Source organism: Sus scrofa, chromosome 2, assembly GCF_054392235.1.
Source record: "Sus scrofa isolate SSC_HxYL_T2T_F1_AM1 chromosome 2, Sscrofa_HxYL_maternal_Yorkshire_Landrace_v2.0, whole genome shotgun sequence".
NCBI lineage: Eukaryota > Metazoa > Chordata > Mammalia > Artiodactyla > Suidae > Sus > Sus scrofa.
Window position 1 is genome coordinate 86,259,084 of NC_139384.1, and position 19,589 is coordinate 86,278,672.

The window sequence follows — 19,589 nt, forward strand, 5'->3', positions numbered from 1 at the left end:
CAAATACTCTTTCTCAATACCATGGTAGAAAACACATAATGGGTGAATTGTCCAGTATGTGCCACACTAAGCCAGTAAGAAAATCCCAACAAATATCAGTGTCATTGTTCCAATAACCTCTTAAGAACAATTTAAAGAACTAAGATATTAAAACTAATTACACATTAAAAGTACACTTCAAGGAGTTCCCACTGTGGGTATTTAATGATCCAGTTTGTCTCTACTGAGCCACTGGTTCAATCCCCAGTGCAGTGGGTTAAGGATCCAGCACTGCTGCAGTTGTGGCATAGGTTACAATTATACATCAGATTCAATCCCTGGCCTAGGAACTTCCACATGCCATGGGTGTGGCTGAAAAAGAAAAAATAAGATAAAATTTTAAAAAATATAATAATAATAAATTTCAAACCACCCATGAATCCAACGAACTGTAAAGCTAAATGTTTTATTTCTTAAAATAGAAGGAAACCACTACCTGCAAAATTTATGTACTAGAGCTAAAAGGGTACTTTGACAATTTTCATCTAAATGTTTATTTGCAAAAGGGAGTTCCCTTTGTGGCTCAGTGGTTAACAATCCTGACTAGGATCCACGAGGATGTGGGTTTGATCCCTGGCCTTGCTCAGTAGGTTAAGGATCTGGCATTGCCATGAGCTATGATGTAGGCCATGGACAGGCTCAGATCCAGCACTGCTGTGGCTGTGGATTAGGCTGGAAGCTGCAGCTCTGATTCCCTAGCCTGGAAACTTCCACATGACATGAGTGTGGACCTAAAGACCAAAAAAATAAAAAATAAAAATAAAATTAAATGTTTATTTGCAAAAGAACTGGAAATACACTCCCTATGTGTACATTTTAACGATGAGATACTCCTAAGGGCAATGGCAGATTTACAATTTTTATAAGACCTCTCTCCTGATGTGAATTTTCTGAAGCACTGTGCATGAGTTCATTTGCAGGAGGATTTCCCACATTACATATGTAGTGGTTTCCTGTAGCATGTGTTCTCACATGCCTTCTTAAGGAGGAGGAACAACTGAAGGCCTTCCCACACTGCTTACATTCATATGGTTTCTCTCCTGTGTGCATTCTCATATGTATTGGTAAAGATGATGGCCATTTGAAGACTTTACCACATTCCTTACACTCGTAAGGTTTCTCGGCAGTGTGTGTTCTCACATGCTGTTGCAAAAGTTCAGGCCAACTGAAGGCTTTCCCACACTGCTTGCACTCATAAAGTTTCTCTGCAGTGTGCCTTCTCATGTGCTTTTGTAAGGAGATGTGGCAATAGAAAGCTTTCCCACATAACTTGCACTCATATGATCTGTCTCCCGGCTGCATTCTCACATGTTCTCGAAAGCAGGCAGACAAATTGAAGGCTTTTCCACACTGTTTACATTCATAGGGTTTCTCTTTAGCATGTGTCCTCATATGTTTTCGTAAGGATATGGGCCAGTTGAAAGTTTTCCCACACTGACCACACTGATAAGGTTTCTCTCCAGTGTGCACTCTCATATGTCCCCGAAAGGATGAGGGGTGGCTGAATGCCTTCCCACACTGGTCACATTCATAGGGTTTTTCTCCACCATGCGTCCTTTCGTGTCTTCGAAATGACTGGGGATAAATGAAGGTTTTTCCACATTGCTTGCATTCATAGGGCTTCTCTCCGGTGTGAATCCTTTCATGTCTTCGAAAGGACTGGAGATAAATGAAGGTTTTCCCACACTGTTTACATTCATAGGGTTTCTCTCCAGTGTGTGTTATCATGTGCCTTCGAAAAGCTGATGAATAACTGAAAGCTTCCCCACATTCCTTACATTTATGTGGTGTCTCCCCAGTGTGGGATATCATGTGTCTCCGAAAAGTTGAGGAATAGCTAAAGGCTTCCCCACATTCTGTACACTTATAGGGCTTCTCTCCAGTGTGTGTTATCATATGTCTTCGAAAAGTTGAGGAATAACTAAAAGCTTTTCCACAATCCTTACATTTATATGGCTTCTCTCCAGTGTGAGTTCTCTCATGACTAGTAAGACTTGAAAAATCAATGAAGGCTTTCCCACATTGCTGACATTTATAGGTTTTCTTGGCAGTATGAATCCTTATATGCCGGTTGAGGGAATAAGTACGAGGAAAGGTTTTTCCACATAATTTACAGGTGTAGGTTCTCTCTCCACTGTGGCTTCTCACATGCTTCCTTAGGTGTGAACGACAATTGTAGACCTTCCCACATTCCTGACATTGATATGGTTTGTGTCTAGTGTGAGCAGTGTGGTGACTCTTGAGGGGTAAATGGTGCCTGAAGGCTTTTCCATCTGCATGAGCTTCACACCATTTTACTCCATTAAGAATTTTCTGGTACAGATTAAGATCTGGAATTGGACTGAAGCTTTCCCCACATTGACCATTACTCTCACAGAGTCTCTCCACCACATGATTTCTGTTAAAAATGAGAAGCATGTTATCAGCAGTTTGATTACTAATGACTTATTAATATTTATCAGTAAGTACAAAGATTAGACTTTCTCCAATTTCAGTTAATGTGCAGATTTTTTTTTTTTAATTGGTATTTCCCCAACATAATTTTTCCCCCCACTGTATAGCATGGGGACTAGGTTTTCTTTCTTTCTTTTCTTTTCTTTTTTGTCTTTTTGCCATTTCTTGGGCCACTCTCGCGGCATATGGAGTTTCCCAGGCTAGGGGTCTAATCGGAGCTGTAGCTGCCAGCCTATGCCAGAGCCACAGCAAAGCAGGATCCAAGCCGCGTCTGCAACCTACACCACAGCTCACGGCAACGCCGGATCCTTAACCCACTGAGCAAGGGCAGGGATCGAACCCGCAACCCCATGGTTCTTAGTTGGATTCGTTAACCACTGCGCCACGACGGGAACTCCTAGGTTTTCTTTCTTATCTGACTTCTTTTAAAGTGGAATGAACTCAATAACATGGAAGAAGCTCAACCACAACCATTACAAAAACAATGTTTCTTAAACATAGGCTCTCCTGCTGATTGTTTCTAACACTCAACATCAATGTCACATTTAAAGAAAAAAAATCTTCATGAAAATCCCAATGAATGAACAAATTCGATCTAGGCTTATGTGTGTTTTGTTTGCTTGCTTTTTAAACTTCATAACATACTAAGATTCTCTCCCGGAATGCTGCCTTCTCTCATGAGTGAGACTTACCTTGGATGTCTCCTCTGGTTTGTGTGCTGATCTTCAAGGTTGAGCTCTTCCCAAATTTTTCCTAGGACAGAGGCCCAGGAATCATTTCCAGTGAACTTTGGTATGTTATGTTTCCTGGATATTTTATTCCCATAAACATCCTGCTGAGAAACTGACCCAATGGCCTTAAACTGAGTTTCATCATCTGAAAGCAAAAATGGAACTAAACTTACAAGAAAGAAGGTATTTGTTAGTCAAAAAAGGCACCAAGGAGTTTAGCTGTGTCAAGATTTCATCAGTAAAAAATACAAGGGGTCAAGATGGTAAGCACTGCAATAAACACAATAAAATTCTCACAAGGTTCAAAAACAGACCTCACTTGGCCCGAAGGCCCCATGAAACTTATATCCACTAATGATACTAAGGGAGCTTTCTTTACAGTAAGAATTCAATTTAACACTTAACATTTTCATTCTTATGGAGAGAAACTATTAGATTCTAGTTCTATGATGGCTGGGACCATGTCTGTCTTGTTAACAAATTCCCTTTTTGCATTCCAAATCTTGGAATAGTGATGTGCCAGAAATGCTTGTCTCTAAAAGACTAAGTGAAGGAACGATGTCATTCTTACCCACTGAGGCCAGGTTTCTGAAGTTTTCTAGCATCACTTCTCTGTAGAGCTCCCTCTGAGCAGAATCCAGCAAAGCCCACTCCTCCAGGGTGAAGTCCACGGCCACATCCTCAAAAACCACTGAATCCTAAAAAACACCCAAGATATGCACAGGAGAAGTATGAGACTCACAGCACTGGGCAACTGGACCCAAGCAGAGGACCTTCAAACATGATTCTGTGGTCACCTAATGTCTATCTACCACTCAGTCGTCACACCTCTTACTGTGGTGACCTAATGTCTATCTACCACTTACTCACTACACCTCTTACCCATGTCTTCAAAGAGTTAACAGCACTAGTACACTAAAGAGAACAAGTTTCTACATTTTTACTATGACCACCTCAAGTTTTATTCTTCTCTAACCAAAGGGTTCAGACCACACTGCAGAAATGAAAAAAATGCTATACCAATGAAACAATATTTGTATTTTAAGACCCATCAATCCTTCATGATACAAGCAATTTCAGCTCCTCCTGTCTCACACCATAAACACATGAAGCCCAATGTCACCTGGATGAGATTTTAAGTAATAAAAACACAGTGAAGGACTGGAAACTTTCCTTCTCCTCCCTTCATCAAATATGAGAGGTCAGTGGGCCTGTATGAACCCAACCTGCTGAAAGGGCCAGCTGGTCATACTGTCTTAAAAAACTCCAGACCATAGGGACAGTCCAACTAGCTGACTGAAACATTTCTATTGAAGCCGGCAATGCCAGATCCTTAACCCAGTGAGCGAGTCCAGGGACTGAACCCACAACCTCATGGTTCCTAGTTGGATTTGTTTCTGCTGCACAATGGGAACTCCAGAAAAAGTATTTTAGAAAAGAGTGTGTGTGTGTGTGTGTGTGTGTGTGTGTGTGTAATTGGATTACTTTGCTGTACAGCAGAAACACAACATTGTAAATCAACTATACCTCAATAAAAATAATTTAAAAATACATAAAGGATTCAACAGTGCCTTCCTACAAAGGAAACACTCCCTTGCCTCAAATTCCAGGAGACAATGGTTCTTTACAAACCATCCTAGAGGCTGCACTCTCAACTTCCTTCCTGTCCCTGTCCCTCCCCTGCTGGGCACAAGGGCATGTCAGGCCAACCCCTGAGTACAGGAACCACTGAGGTACATGCCTCCCTTAATCCATTTTTTTTTTTTTTGTCTTTTGTCTTTTTTTGTCTTTTGTTGTTGTTGTTGTTGTTGCTATTTCTTGGGCCGCTCCCTCGGCATATGGAGGTTCCCAGGCTAGGGGTTGAATCGGAGCTGTACGGCCTACGCCAGAGCCACAGCAATGTGGGATCCGAGCCGCGTCTGCAACCTACACCACAGCTCACAGCAACACCGGATCGTTAACCCACTGAGCAAGGGCAGGGACCGAACCCGCAACCTCATGGTTCCTAGTCAGATTCGTTAACCACTGCGCCACGACGGGAACTCCCCCTTAAGCCATTTTTAACAGAGTTCATCAAGGAGTTCTCGTTATGGCGCAGTGGTTAACAAATCCGACCAGGAACCATGAAGTTGCGGGTTCGATCCCTGGCCTTGCTCAGTGGGTTAACGATCCGGTGTTGCCGTGAGCTGTGGTGTAGGTTGCAGACGCGGCTCGGATCCCACATTGCTGTGGCTCTGGCGTAGGCCGGTGGCTACAGCTCCAATTGGACCCCTAGCCTGGGAACCTCCATATGCTGCAGGAGCGGCCCAAGAAATGGCAAAAAGACCAAAAAAAAAAAAAAAAAAAAAAAAAAAAAGTGAGAGTTCATCAACCCACTTACATCCAAGAGCTGGAGAAAGAAAACACTCTCATGCAACCATTTTTTTATTTGGCCACACCCACAGCCTATGAAGTTCCTGGGCCAGGGGCTGAACTCAAGCCTCTTCAGAGACAGCACTGGATCCTTAACTTGCTGTGACAGCAGGAACTCCTCATGCAATAATTGTGATGCCAGAATTGAGTAGCCATTCAACAGAGCAGAAGCCTAATAGGAATATCCCTATTGTACAAGGAACAACAGGAACTCCCTGAGTCAGGTGAGTCTTACAACCCAGGTGAGTTGTTGCAGTACAGTTACCGGTAGAGTTTCTTCTAATAAGTTTTCCTACCTAGTGTACAGTTAAGGAATAGATATTGCAAGCCTTAACTTTATCCTTAGTAACATTTGCTGGCAAGGGTGGCCTTGGCTGGTGACTGGGAACCTTAAATTATTTTTTTTTTTAGGGCCACACCTACAGCATATGGAAGATCTCCGGCTAGAGATTGAATCAGAGCTGCAGCTGCAACCACACCACAGCTCATGGCAACACCTGATCCCTTAGTCCACTGAGTGAAGCCAGAGATTGAACCTGCATCCTCATGGATACTAGTCAGGTTCATTACCTCTGAGCCACAACAGGAACTCCTGGGAACTTTAGTTTTAGAGGGTTTCACATCACCCTCATTACCGTCTCTAACCTGATTATGCAGACAACACTGAGAATGCTGAGCACCTCCTTGCTTCTGAGAATCTGGGCTTGGCATACATGCTGACATGTACCGTATCAGCTGTCAGTAAAGCTCCCAGGCACTGTCCCTAATGAGCCTCCCTCACAGACATGCTGTCACAATGCACTGCTGGGGCTATCTGGCATGTCAGGTATGATTCCCCAGAGAAAGGACTCTTGAAAGCTTTCACCTGCTTTCCTTCCAACTTCTCTTCATGTGTCTTTTCCCTTTGTTGATTTCACTGTGTGTCTTTTTAACAAACCACGGTCGTGAATACAACTATGAGCTGAGTCACATGGGTCCTCCTAACAGGACCTAGGAGTGGTCTTGGGGACACCAGACACATTAGACGTGGGATTTGCAACCCTGACTCACTAAAATATGGCAGAAGCGCCATCTGGGAAGTGGAAGGGTGAAGAGGGAGAGGAGGGTGAACCTTTGGTGCCCCAGTGGCTGTGGAGTCACCTGGGGGATGAAAGGGCAGCTGAGCTGCTGTCAGTTGCAAGGTTAGAAGTTGATGGAGGTAAAAGTTAGAGTTCCAACTCCAGGTGGGCTGGCTCACCAGACACACCAGCTGCCTGTGGTCATGCTGCTCAAGTGAGGAAACAAAGTCCAGGGCTGGTAATGCCTTTGATTCTCGCCTCCATCCAGGCAGAAGAAAAGGCCAAGTTCCCCAAAGCGAGCTTTGCATGGGAAAACATGTTAAAAGATGGCACTGCATGGGGAGAGGAAAAGTTAAATCAGTTCCTAGAGCTGAAGCAAAATTTCAAACAAACAGAAGGGGAAACTCCAGCTTTTTTTTTTTTTTTTTGCTTTTTAGGGCTGCACTGGCAGCACATAGTAGATCCCAGGTTAGGGGTCCAATCACAGCTACAGCTGCTGGCCTACACCAGACACAGCAACACAGGATCCAAGCCACATCTGCGACCCACACCACAGCTCATGGCAATGCCGGATCCTCAACCCACTGAGCAAGGCCAGGGATGGAAACCACAACCTCATGGTTCCTAGTAGGATTCGTTTCCACTGCGCCATGATGGGAACTCCCAGCTTTTCTTTTTTTTTTTTTATTTTTTATTATTAAAGTACAGTTGGTTTACAATGTGCCAATTTCAGCTGTACAGCAAAGTGACTCAGTCATACATATATATACATTTCCTTTCTTATATTATTTTCCATCATGGTCTATCCCAGGAGACTGGACATAGTTCCCTGTACTGTACAATAGGTCCTCATTGCTTATCTATTTTAAATGTAATCCTTTACATGGGAAACTCCACCTTTTCTTCAACCTGTCTGCTGGCAGCTGCAGCCGCCTGCCCTCCCCCACCCCCAACCCCACCTGTGCCAGCCAGGATCCTCCCTGGCAGCTGTGACACCCTCCGTAAATACTGAACTTACTACAAGGGACTTGTTATGGGTTAAATGAAGTCCTGCCCCCACAAATATGTTGAAATCCTAAACCCTCTTACCAAGAAATGTGACCTTACTTGGAAATAGGATCTTTGCAGATGTGATCGAGTTAAGATGAGGTCATTAGGGTGGGCCCTCATCCTGAGACTGGTGTCCTTATTACAGGAGGAAAATGCCAAGACAGAGGTGCATAGGGAAGGCAGTGATGTGAAGAGAGATGCAGAGGCTCAACTCATGCTGCCACAAGCACAGGAATGCCTGGGGCCACCAGAAGTGATATGACTGCAGCTTGATGTTGGATCTGTTCCCAGACCAGGGACTAAACCCAGGCCACCACAGTGAAAGCACCAAGTCTTAACCACCAGACCACCAGGGAAGGCCCAGGAAACCTAGAGGATTCTGAGGGACCCTACCAAGACCTTGATTTGGAACTTGCAGCCTCCAGAATTGTGAGAGAACAAACAGAACAAACACATTTCTAAGCCACCCACACTATGGTAATTTCTTATATGGCATTCCTTGAAGAAGAACACAGGGTCTGACTGCAATGAGAAAAAAGGGGAAGGGATTTTTTTTTTTTACTTAAAACGGTTTTGTTTTATGGCTACTTATTGCACCTGACTGTATGATAAAAACTGATACAAACAGTATCTGTAATTTTGTAAATGCCTGAGGGATCATCCCAGTGAGTGCAAAGAAAAAGTGAGACCCAGCCTCCCCGCTATTTGCATCTGGTGCGGGAGTTGGCCATGAACTCTAAGTATTAGAAACAAGTTTAGTTCTCCATAAATGGTTTTCTTTTTTTTTTTTTTTTTGTCTTTTTGCCTTTTCTAGGGCCACTTCCCGCGGCATATGGAGGCTAGGGGTCGAATCGGAGCTGTAGCCACTGGCCTATGCCAGAGCCACAGCAACGTGGGATCCGAGCTGGGTCTGCAACCTACACCACAGCTCACGATCCCCAACACCAGATCCCCAACTCACTGAGCAAGGCCAGGGACGAACCTGCAACCTCATGGTTCCTAGTCGGATTCATTAACCATTGCGCCACGACAGGAACTCCCATAAATGGTTTTTTACTGACTTTTACCTACTGGTGGTTCAAAAAAAGAGGGAAACAAAATGAAAAGGCAAGCAACCTCTCTCCCTTTTTTTTCTTTCTTTTTCAGCCACCCCAGAGCATATGGAGTTCCTTGGCCAGGGACCAGATCAAAGTTGGAGTTGCAACCTTTACCACAGCCGCAGCAACGCTGGATCCTTTAACCCACCGTACCAGGCTGGATATTGAAACTATATCCTGGTGCTGCAGGGATGCTCCCGATCCCACTGCACCAGAGCTAGAACTCCAACACAGCCCATCTCCAAGTAGAGATCTACTTTAATAATTTTATTTATTTATTTATTTATTTTAGCTTTTTAGGGCCATACCCAAGGCATATGGAAGTTCCTAGGCTAGAGGTCAAATCAGAGCTGTAGCTGTCGCCCGCTCCACAGCTACAGCTACGCCAGATCCAAGCTGTGCCTGCAATCTATACTACAGCTCATGGCGGTGCTGGATCCTTAACCCACTAAGCAAGGCCAGGGACTGAACCCAAGACCTCATGGATACTAGTCGGATTCGTCACCACTGTGCCACAATAGGAGCTCCCTACTTTTGGAATTTTAGGTAAAAGTGTTCAGTTTGCAGGCAGACTCTTACGATGACCCTCAGAGGCTGCCCACTGACCAGCAGAGGTTCAGCTGGGCTCTAAGGCAGACAGACAAAAAGGCTTGGGACCATCTCAGAGCTGCTACTTGCTCTGAGAACACAGCTGTCTGACCTGGCAGGGTTTGGGCTTTGCTGCTGTGGGAAGCCCCTTAGGTTTTACAGAATTCTAAACTCAAATCCTAACTGCCTGAACTTGACTGTAGGTTCAAACCCAACAGTGTGCCCACTGGGCTGCTCAGGTCTCCCAGGCTGTGCTGACCTGAGGGCAGGCATCCAACCCCACCACGAGGAGCACTTGTCCCTAACTAGGGAAACCTCACAGAGGCTGGCCACCTTTGACTCCCTTACAGTCACCCGAGAGAGGGCATGATCTGCGATGGGACCTGCAGTCAGGCAATGGCTGAACTTCAGAACTGTCGCTTTCCAGGCAGATGGCCTTGAAGGCCGTCCACAGGCTTAGGTCCATCAACTAGAGCATGTGGGTAACAAAACTGAAGCAACGGTGCCCCCACTCTACCGCAGCTATCAGCCCAGCTGCCCCGCACTGACCCCGCCCACCGTAGGCTCTGCCCCGCCCAGGACCACTTGTGCCTTCTGCTGCTCTTCTCAGGTATGCAACCCATCTGGACACTGTCACATCCCTGGGAGGCACTCAGGTGATCAAGCTTCCTGCTTGAGCTGTGCTGTCTGGGAACTGATAACCCGAGACCAGGGAAGAGAGTACAGGGTACACACATACTCATGTAGGTACGCACGCGCTATGCAGAACTCTTGAGCCTGTAGCCAAGTAGCTTTCTAAGCTCCCCATGGTTAATGGGACTTATTTGAACTGGCTTTGTCCAGGACCCCAAAGGGCGGAAGGGAAATAGATACTGCAGGTTGGTCTCCCTCCACTGCTATAGTCCTACTGATAATAAATTTGCTGGGAAGATGTCCGTCCAAAGGCCGAGGGGACTGACAGCACAGAGAAGCCTGGGTGTAAAGTCCCTCTCCTTATAAAGCCCCATATGAGAGGCAGGTCCCCCTTGGTGTCTGGAACTCAGATTTGGGGAGAGGTCTCACCTCTCTGACAGCAGTGGTTCCTCTACCTTTTTTATGCAAATAATACAGTTTATGCTCAAGGCCAAGTCGTCCTTCTAGGCCTCTGGAATCTTGGTTCTGGCTCATCAGGGGACATCTACATGACCAGCCCCCCCATAAAACCCTGCTAACAGAGCACTTCATCTGTGCTGTCACCAGGGCTGCTGGAGGAATGAAGCTTGCCTGCATGATTTTGCAGGAGGGGACCCTCAGCATTCTGCACCTGGTCTCTTCGTAATCTGCCTGGGCACCTTTCTCTCTGTTGAATTCACTTTGTTCTTAGGGACAGAAATCACAGCCCCAAACATAACTACTCACTGAAGCCTGGGAGGCCTCCTGGTGAACCCCCAAACCTAGGGTGGGCTTGGGGACTGCTACAGACTGAGGGTTTGTGCCCTCCCCCCAAACTCATGTTACAATCTGATTCCCAATGAGATAGTGTTCGGAGATGGGGCCTTTTGAGGGTGTCTAGGAATGATTAGTGCCCTTATACAAAAGACCCCAGAGGAGTTCCCTGGTGGCTCAGTGGGTTAAGGATCCAGCATTATCACTACCATGGCATGGGTTTGATCCTTGACCCAGGAACTTCCATGTGCCACAGGCATGGGCAAAAAAAGACCCCAGAACAAGCAGTGCTGGAAAAGTGTATGGTTACATGTAAAAGAAAGAAATTAGAACATTCTCTAACACCATACACAAATATAAATTCAAAATGGATTAAAGACCTAAATGTAAGACCGGATACTATAAAACTCTTAGAAAGAAAAAAACAAAACAAAACAAAAAAAAACAATTCAGTTGAAAAATGGGCAGAAGAGCTAAATAAGAGGTTTCTCCAAAGACATACAGATGGCCAAAAAGCACAGGAAAAAATGCTCAACATCCCTAATTATTAAAGAAATGCAAATCAAAACTGCAATGAGGTATCACCTCACATCAGTTAGAATGGCCATCATCAAAAAAGTCTACAAACAATCAATGTTGGAGAGGGTGTGGAAAAAAGGGAACCCTCCTACACTGTTGGTGGGAATGTAAATTGGTACAACAACAATGGAGTTGTATGGAGGTTCCTTAAAAGACTAAATGCAGAACTACAAGACAATCCTGCAATCCACTCCTGGGCATCTACCCAGAGAAAACCGTAACTGGAAAAGATACATGCACCCCTATATTCACTGCAGCACTATTCACAATAGCTGAGACATGCAAACAGCCTAAATGTCCATAGATGAATGGATTAAGATGTGGAACATATATACAATGGAATACCATTCAGCCATAAAAAGGAATGAAATAATGTCATTAGCAGCAACATGGAGGGACCTAGAGACTATCATACTAAGTGAAGAAAGCCAGACACAGAAAGACAAAAACCATATGATATCACATACGTGGAATCTAAAATAATGATACATTGGCATTCCCTGGTGCCCTAATAGTTAAGATCCGGTACTGTCACTGATATGACTTGGGTCACTGCTGTGGTATGGGTTTGATCACTGGCCCAGGAACTTCTGCATGCTGTGGGTGTGGCAAATAATAATAATAATAATACACATGAACCTATTTACAAAACAGAAACAGACTCAGAAAGCAAACTTACTGTTACCGTAGAGAAAAAATGGGGGTGAGGAATAAATTAGGAGTTGGGGATTAATATATATATATTACTACATATAAAATAATCAAGGGTGTTCCCGTCGTGGCACAGTGGAAATGAATCCGACTAGGAACCATGAAGTTGTGGGTTTGATCCCCGGCCTTGCTCAGTGGATTAAGTATCTGGCATTGCCGTGAGTTGTGGTGTAGGTCACAGACGTGGCTCGGATCTGGCATTGCTGTGGCTCTGGTGGAGGCCGGAGGCAACAGCTCCAATTAAACCCCTAGCCTGGGAACCTCCATATGCTGTGGGTGCAGCCCTAAAAGAACAAAAGACAAAAAAATTAAAAAAAAAAAAAGATTAAATAATCAGCAAGGACATACTGTATAGCACAGGGAACTCTACTCAATATTCTGTAATAAACTACATGGGAAAAGAAGCTGAAAAAGAATGGATATATGTCTACGTATGACTGATTCACTATGCAGTACACCTGAAGCTAACACAACATTATAAACTGACTATACTCCAATATAAAATTAAAATCGAATTGAAAAAAGTAAAAAAAAAAAAAAAAAAAAAAGGACCCCAGAGAGCTCCCTGACCCTTCTGCTGGGTGTGGACCCATCAAGAAGAGGGCCACCTATGAAGTAGGCCCTGACCTAACACTGAATCTGCTGGTGCCTTGGTCATGGACTTCCAGCCTCCAGAACTGTGAGGATAAATGTCCACTGCGTATAAGCCACCCGGACTGGGGGATTTTTACTACGGTGTCCCAGCTGACTACAACAGGGACTCTCAACATACCTAGCTTGAAACCATCAAATACCTGTAACACTCTTTACAATGTTCATTTTTTAAATGTGCCACTGAGCACCCTGGTTACAGAGAAAGACTTACAGGGAGCTTCACACACATTAGCTCATATGTCCTTATAGTAACTCTGTGAGGCAGACATTATTAAAAGTAGTCCACAGCAGAGGCAATGAAGAACAGTGATGACATCACACCATCTTGGCACACCTGCCCTTCCTTCACACACTCACAGTTGTTCCCCTAGTGTGTGATATCTCCCACTGTGATGAGGAGATAAGCTTGTCTTCTCCCGGGCACTAGGGAGAGGCCAAGCTCTGTGTCTCAGGCAAGAATACTTTGGAGAGCTAACACCTGGCTATTTCATTTAGGAAAATTTATTTAGGTTATAGATCTTGCAGGCACTAGGACTACAGCACTAAGCAAACAAAACTTCTGAACAATATGGATCTTAAATTGTTTTGGAGGAAAACAAACAAATTAAATATAAGTACTGAGGAAAATGCGGCAGAGTGAAGGGATATGGAGTGGGAGATACATATATATATATATATATACAGAGAGAGAGATTTTTCAGGTGTTTGTGTGTGTGTATATGCTGATATCAATACACATATACTGGAATGAATGGCTGCAGGGCAGAGTAAAGGACAACAGTAAAATAATCATTTGAGCTAAGACTGCAAAATGATACCTAAAAATCTAAAATATATATGTAGGAGTTCCCGTTGCAGCTCTGAGGGTTAAGGACAAAACACAGTGTCTGTGAGGATGCATGTTCAATCCCTGGCCTCACTCAGTGAGTTAAGGATCTGGCACTGCCACAAGCTGCAGTGTAGGTCACAGATGCAGCTCAGATCTAGTGTTGCCATGGCTGTGTTGTAGGCCTTAGCTGCAGCTCCCATTCACCCCTAGCCTGGGAACTTCCATATGCCGTAGGTGCAATCATAAAAAGAAAAAAATAATAATATAAAATATATATGAATATACAATTATATACATGCATAATTATACATACATTCACATAATTTAGTATATTCAACATATCGGTTATATTTGGAGGGGGAGGGGGCTGGGGTTCATTTCAGATCTGGCATAAAAGCTTGTTCTACATTTAGGGCTGAGTTTCATTACACAAAGGGTTTTTTTTAATATTGCCATCAATTGTACATACATCATGTGCACTTTCTCACACTGATGTTGTATCATACAATAGAAAACTCTAAAGTCGACTCATACGATTTACCTATAATTATCTCAGAGTTGCTGAAAGGCATTTTATAATATTCAGTAGTCATATAGTAAAAAAACTCCTACCATTGGGAGATATATGATAATGTGCATGACCAAATAACGGAAAATTTATAAAAGAATATTCAAAAAAGAACAAGGAATATATAAACAGTAAAAGTTCAGTGTTTTCTCTAAGACAATTATGTACAAATGAAGTATGGCCAGTTGATCTCACTTTTTTTTTTTCCTTTTTCTTTCTTTTTCATGGCCAAACACATGGCATATGGAAGTTCCCAGGCTAGGGGTCAAATCAGAGCTACAGCTGCTGGCCTATGTCACAGTCACAGCAACATGGGATCCCAGCCATGTCTGCAACCTACACCACAGCTCATGGCATTGTTGATCCTTAACACACTAAGCGAGGCCAGGGATCAAACTTGTATCCTCATGGATACTAGTCGGATTCCATTCCGCTGTGCCACAATGGGAACTCCTGCTCCCACTATTAGTCAACATTATACTAGCTCTCCAATCCAGAAAATGAACAAATGTGCAATACAGAAAACAAAACCCTTGCCATTTTGTTAATGGCTGCATCTGCGGCATATGGAAGCTCCAAGGCCAGGGACTGAATCCAACCCATTGCTGTGACAGACACGGCAGCTGCAGCAACACCAGATTCTTTAAATCCACTGTGCCAGGCATTGAACCCACATCTCCACAGCAACCCAAGCCACTGCAGCCAGATTCTTTTTTGTTTTTTGTTTGTTTGTTTTTTGTTTTTGTCTTTTTGCCTTTCCTAGTGATGCTCCTGCAGCATATGGAGGTTCCCAGGCTAGGGGTCTAATTAGAGCTGTAGCTACTGGCCTACACCAGAGCCACAGCAACGCAGGATCCGAGACACGTCTGCAACCCACACCACAGCTCACGGCAACACCAGATCCTTAACCCACTGAGCAAGGCCAGGGATCGAACCTGCAACCTCATGGTTCCTAGTCAGATTCGTTAACCACTGAGTCACAACGGGAACTCCCCGCAGCCAGATTCTTAACCCACTGTGCCAGAGCAGGAACTCCAGAAATACTGGTTTTAATGCTTAACTCAAACAGCTGTACATGTAGGAAACCAACAGGACAAAAATATGATCACAGAAAAGATTCTGAAAAAGATTCCAGGATAAAACTCAATATAAAAATAAATTTCAGGCAATTGCCATTGTGGCTCAGCAGAAACAAACCCAACTAGTACCCATGAGGACTTGGGTTTGATCCGTAACTTCACTCAGTGGGTTAAGGACCTGATATTGCCATGAACTGTGATGTAGGTCACAGACTAGAGAGGCTCATATCTGGTGTTGCTGTGGCTGTGGTATAGGCCAGCAGCCACAGCTCTGATGTGACTCCTAGCCTGGGAACTTCCATATGCCGTGGGTACGGCCCTAGAAAGACAAAAAATAAAAATCCAGAATAATAACAAAGCAAAATGAAATAAATGAAAGGATGGCACATGTTCTTAAAAAGACCTCAATATCAAACTCCCCAAGATGACCTATAGTCTTTACAAAATTCATTAAATTCCCAAACCAGGTATGTTTTTTAGGACTTGACATACTAACTTCACAAACCTATTAAGAACAAATGTTCAAAAACAGCCAAAATATTCTGCAGAACCAGATGGGAACATGCCCATCACACAACAAGGATTTTTTTTAGAAGAGAAAGAAAACAATTCCATTATCGAATCAGCATTAAGCCAGAATGTGATACTTATTACAATCTAAGAGATTACAAGGACTGTAAGACACCTCACTCTTCATAGAACCAGGCAGATCAACCCTTTGCATATCTGTTCTCGAACAAAGCTAGTCAGGTAAGAGGACTTGATAGCACCATTTGTTACCCATAATTCTTCCTAAATTTATTTAGTTGGGGTGACCACCTGTGTTAGCTAATTGCCTTTATCCAAAGGAAAAATTAACTTCTTTATGACAAGAGGCATCCGCCCAACTTAGGCTCCTACCCTTCCGCAGAAACTGGGTTATGGGGGCTCTATCTTCCTGGGTGATGACATTTCAAAAAGACAGGTCAAGGTCCTTGAGAAAGGCATTCCTGGGTACTAAAGGTGCCAAAAGTTTATTTAGCTTTTAGAAAGATTTACATGCATGTCAAAGAAACAGCACAAAGAATTTAACAAGTTCTCTAAATGCTCTAAAAACAGGAAACAAGAGGAAGTCTCTTCCCTTATTTTTTTTTTTCTTTTTGTCTTTTCAGCCTGCAACCTCAGGATATGGAGGTTCCCAGGCTAGGGATCTAATTGGAGCTGTAGCTGCCAGCCTACACCACAGCCACAGCAACACCAGATCCGAGCCACATCTGTGACCTACACCACAGCTCACGGCAACGCTGGATCCTTAACCCACTGAGCAGGGGCCAGGGACTGAACCCGCAACCTCATGGTTCCTCGTCGGATTCGTTAACCTCTGCGCCACGACGGGAACTCCTCTTCCCTTATTTTCAACAAGGAGAATTAAGCCTATTATTTTTCACTTGTATTCGACCTTACAAGAGGCATGAATTAAAGTCCACAGAAGACTAGATTTTGCCGTGTCTTAGACTCTCAGAGGAATGGAAACCCACTGGCCTGTGACATGATTTAATTTATTTATAGCCACACACAGCAAGGATTTTAAGGCAAGAGCATTCCTGACACAATGGACCTAGGTCTACAGAAAGGAACAGAGCCCCAGGCAGGCCTGTGTTTATGAGAGACCTGATTCACGACAGGGCAGCCACTTGGAGGCAGGCAGAAATGACAGATACTTCAATACATGGCACAGGACAAACAGGTATATATCTGGAAAAAAAAAAAAAAAAAAAAAAAACAGCAACACTAATTCAAAGAGATAACCTGCACAGAGTTCCTGCTATGGCACAACAGAATGGGCCCCATCTTGGGAGCGCTGGGACACATGTTCCATCCCTGGCCCAGCACAGTGGGTTAAGGATCCAGTGTTGCCACAGCTTTGGCTTAGGCTGCAGCTCAGATCTGATCCTTGACCCAGGAACTCCATATGCCGCCAAAAAAGAAAGGAAAAAAAAAAGATACCTGCACCCAAATGTTCCCTGCAGCACTATTTACAACTGCCAAGACATGGAAGCAACCTAAGTGTCCATCAACAGATGAACAGATAAAGAAGATGTGGTACATGTACACAATGGAATACTACTCAGCCATAAAAGAGAATAAAATGATGCCATTTGCAACAACATCAATGGACTTGGCATTATGCTAAGTAAAACAAGCCAAAGACAAATACTGTATGATATCACTTGTATATGGAATCTCAAAAATAAACTAGTGACGCAAAAATACAGAGAACAACCAGTGGTTATCAGGAAGCTTGTATTTCCACCTCTTCCATGGACAACTATCAACTTACTGCAGATTTAAGCAAACTGTATTGCAGATAATAAGAAACAACAGTTATTATCTACTGTCACAAATTAAGTCACTGATATTTCTGGTGAATCTTTAACACTCACCAATTTCACCTACCACGCTTTGTGGCACTATATTCACTTCTCTGCAGCTGTACAGGAAAGGAGAATTTCTCTATTTCTTTGACATGCTTTCCCCCCAGAATTCTGGAGGCTAAGTCCTGGAATTCTGTTTATCATCCATAGGAACAGTCTTGAGAAACTTACTGCAGACTGGGGGAGATTTTAAATGAATGTTTAACAAGTGGAATGTAAGACTTTTTCTTCTGAAACTCATTCTTTTGAAAATACTGTTTCCTGCTGTATTTTTTTTTTTTTTTTTTTGTCTTTTTGTCTTTTTTTTGTTGTTGTTGTTGTTGTTGCTATTTCTTGGGCCGCTCCCACGGCATATGGAGGTTCCCAGGCTAGGGGTTGAATCGGAGCTGTAGCCACCGGCCTACGCCAGAGCCACAGCAACGCGGGATCCGAGCCGCGTCTGCAACCTACACCACAGCTCACGGCAACGCCGGATCGTTAACCCACTGAGCAAGGGCAGGGACCGAACCCGCAACCTCATGGTTCCTAGTCAGATTCGTTAACCACTGCGCCACGACGGGAACTCCCCTGCTGTATTAATTAAATGTATTTTACATCTGCTGGAAAGCTGAGGTTCCAGTAAGTGAATACATCTTTTCAAGGTGACAAACCCAGGAAGGGGCAGTGTTGAACTGGAACACAAAGGTCTGTGTTAATAACTACAAGGGTCAGGTGCAGTCACGCTACCACGTGGAGCACCCCTCCCCCACTACTCCCTGAAGTGCTCGCTGAACAAAGGACACTGGCTGTAGCCAGTGCATTTTGCTGAGGAAGGGGGGACGGTGAGGCGTGCTGCCTTACCCCAGGGTGGGCTTCCTTTGACCTTTGTTTTTCTCCCTTCACCTGTGAGACCCCGGGGGCAGGAAACATTTCTGTCTTTCCTCCTCAGCACCGGCATCTGGTTAATCGACCAGTCGTGTCCCTCTAGGGAATGAGAACTGGGATGGGAGTCACTCAGGACCTAGGGCATACCAGGAGACCCTTACCAGCGCAGGGCCCCCAAGTAGGTCCCCGCAGACTCCTCACCCGCCCCCGCAGGCTGCAGGCAGGGAGGAAACGACCAGGGGCTGAGGTTCCCAGATCCCCAAGCAGAGGGCGGTTGTGCGCATCTGGGCCACCCAGGCAGTCCTGAGACCCCAGACTCCCGCGCAGAAACTGGACGGGACGCTGGGACCCCACCCGCAACCGCTTCTAGCCAGTTCTGGCCGGTTCGACCCAGCCCCTCCTAGTCTCAAGCCCCGACCTCACGCACTCACCATCTCCGCCTTGCTCCAGGATCTCCCGGGCGTCCTCCCTAGGGCCTGGGCAGGTGAGAGCGATGGGGAACAAACACCTGAGGCCCCGCGGGGCAGGTGCGCAAGAGCGCCACGACCGGCCGAAAACGACCTGCACCTGGACTGGAAGCGCTCCCGGCCCCAGCTCTGATTGGATGGTCTTCTTGGCACTCAACAACCACCGGGCTCCTGAGTAGAAGCTGCTCCGCGTCCCGCTGACCTGATTGGGCAGGACCTCGAGCATTACTACTGCCGGGGGCTCTGATTGCACAGTTTCCCGAGACCCTCCCCTAGCGCCCCCAATTGGACAGTTCTCCGAGCCCCGCCCGGTTTTTTGTGTTTTTTTTTGCCAGATTGCGCCGCAGGCACGCCTTCTGATCATTGAGTGACTGGCCTCATGGATCTATTGCCGACCCGTAACCCCAGAGATAGCTCGGCGCAGAACCTGCCCCTTGGCCACCAGCCCTGAGTCCTCAGGAACGGGGAGTCCTGATTCACTTTGCACGTGAAGCACCCTCTGTTCCTGTTCCGTGCCGGGACTGAACGGGACGAGGGGTAGGGGGTGGTGGAGTGACCTGGTGACCTCCG

At 45.0% G+C, this 19,589-nt stretch overlaps 1 protein-coding gene across 1 annotated transcript; it reads right to left on the reverse strand.

The window, feature by feature from the left end:
- Positions 1-419: 419 nt before the first annotated feature.
- LOC110259371 (uncharacterized) lies at positions 420-19,150 on the reverse strand. The gene is made up of 4 exons (XM_021084172.2): positions 18,984-19,150; positions 3,796-3,922; positions 3,186-3,369; positions 420-2,437 (listed from the first exon to the last, which is right to left on the reverse strand). The coding sequence occupies exons 1-4, from the start codon at positions 18,984-18,986 to the stop codon at positions 856-858; spliced, it is 1,896 nt and encodes a 631-aa protein (XP_020939831.1). The 5' UTR covers positions 18,987-19,150; the 3' UTR covers positions 420-855.
- Positions 19,151-19,589: the final 439 nt, after the last annotated feature.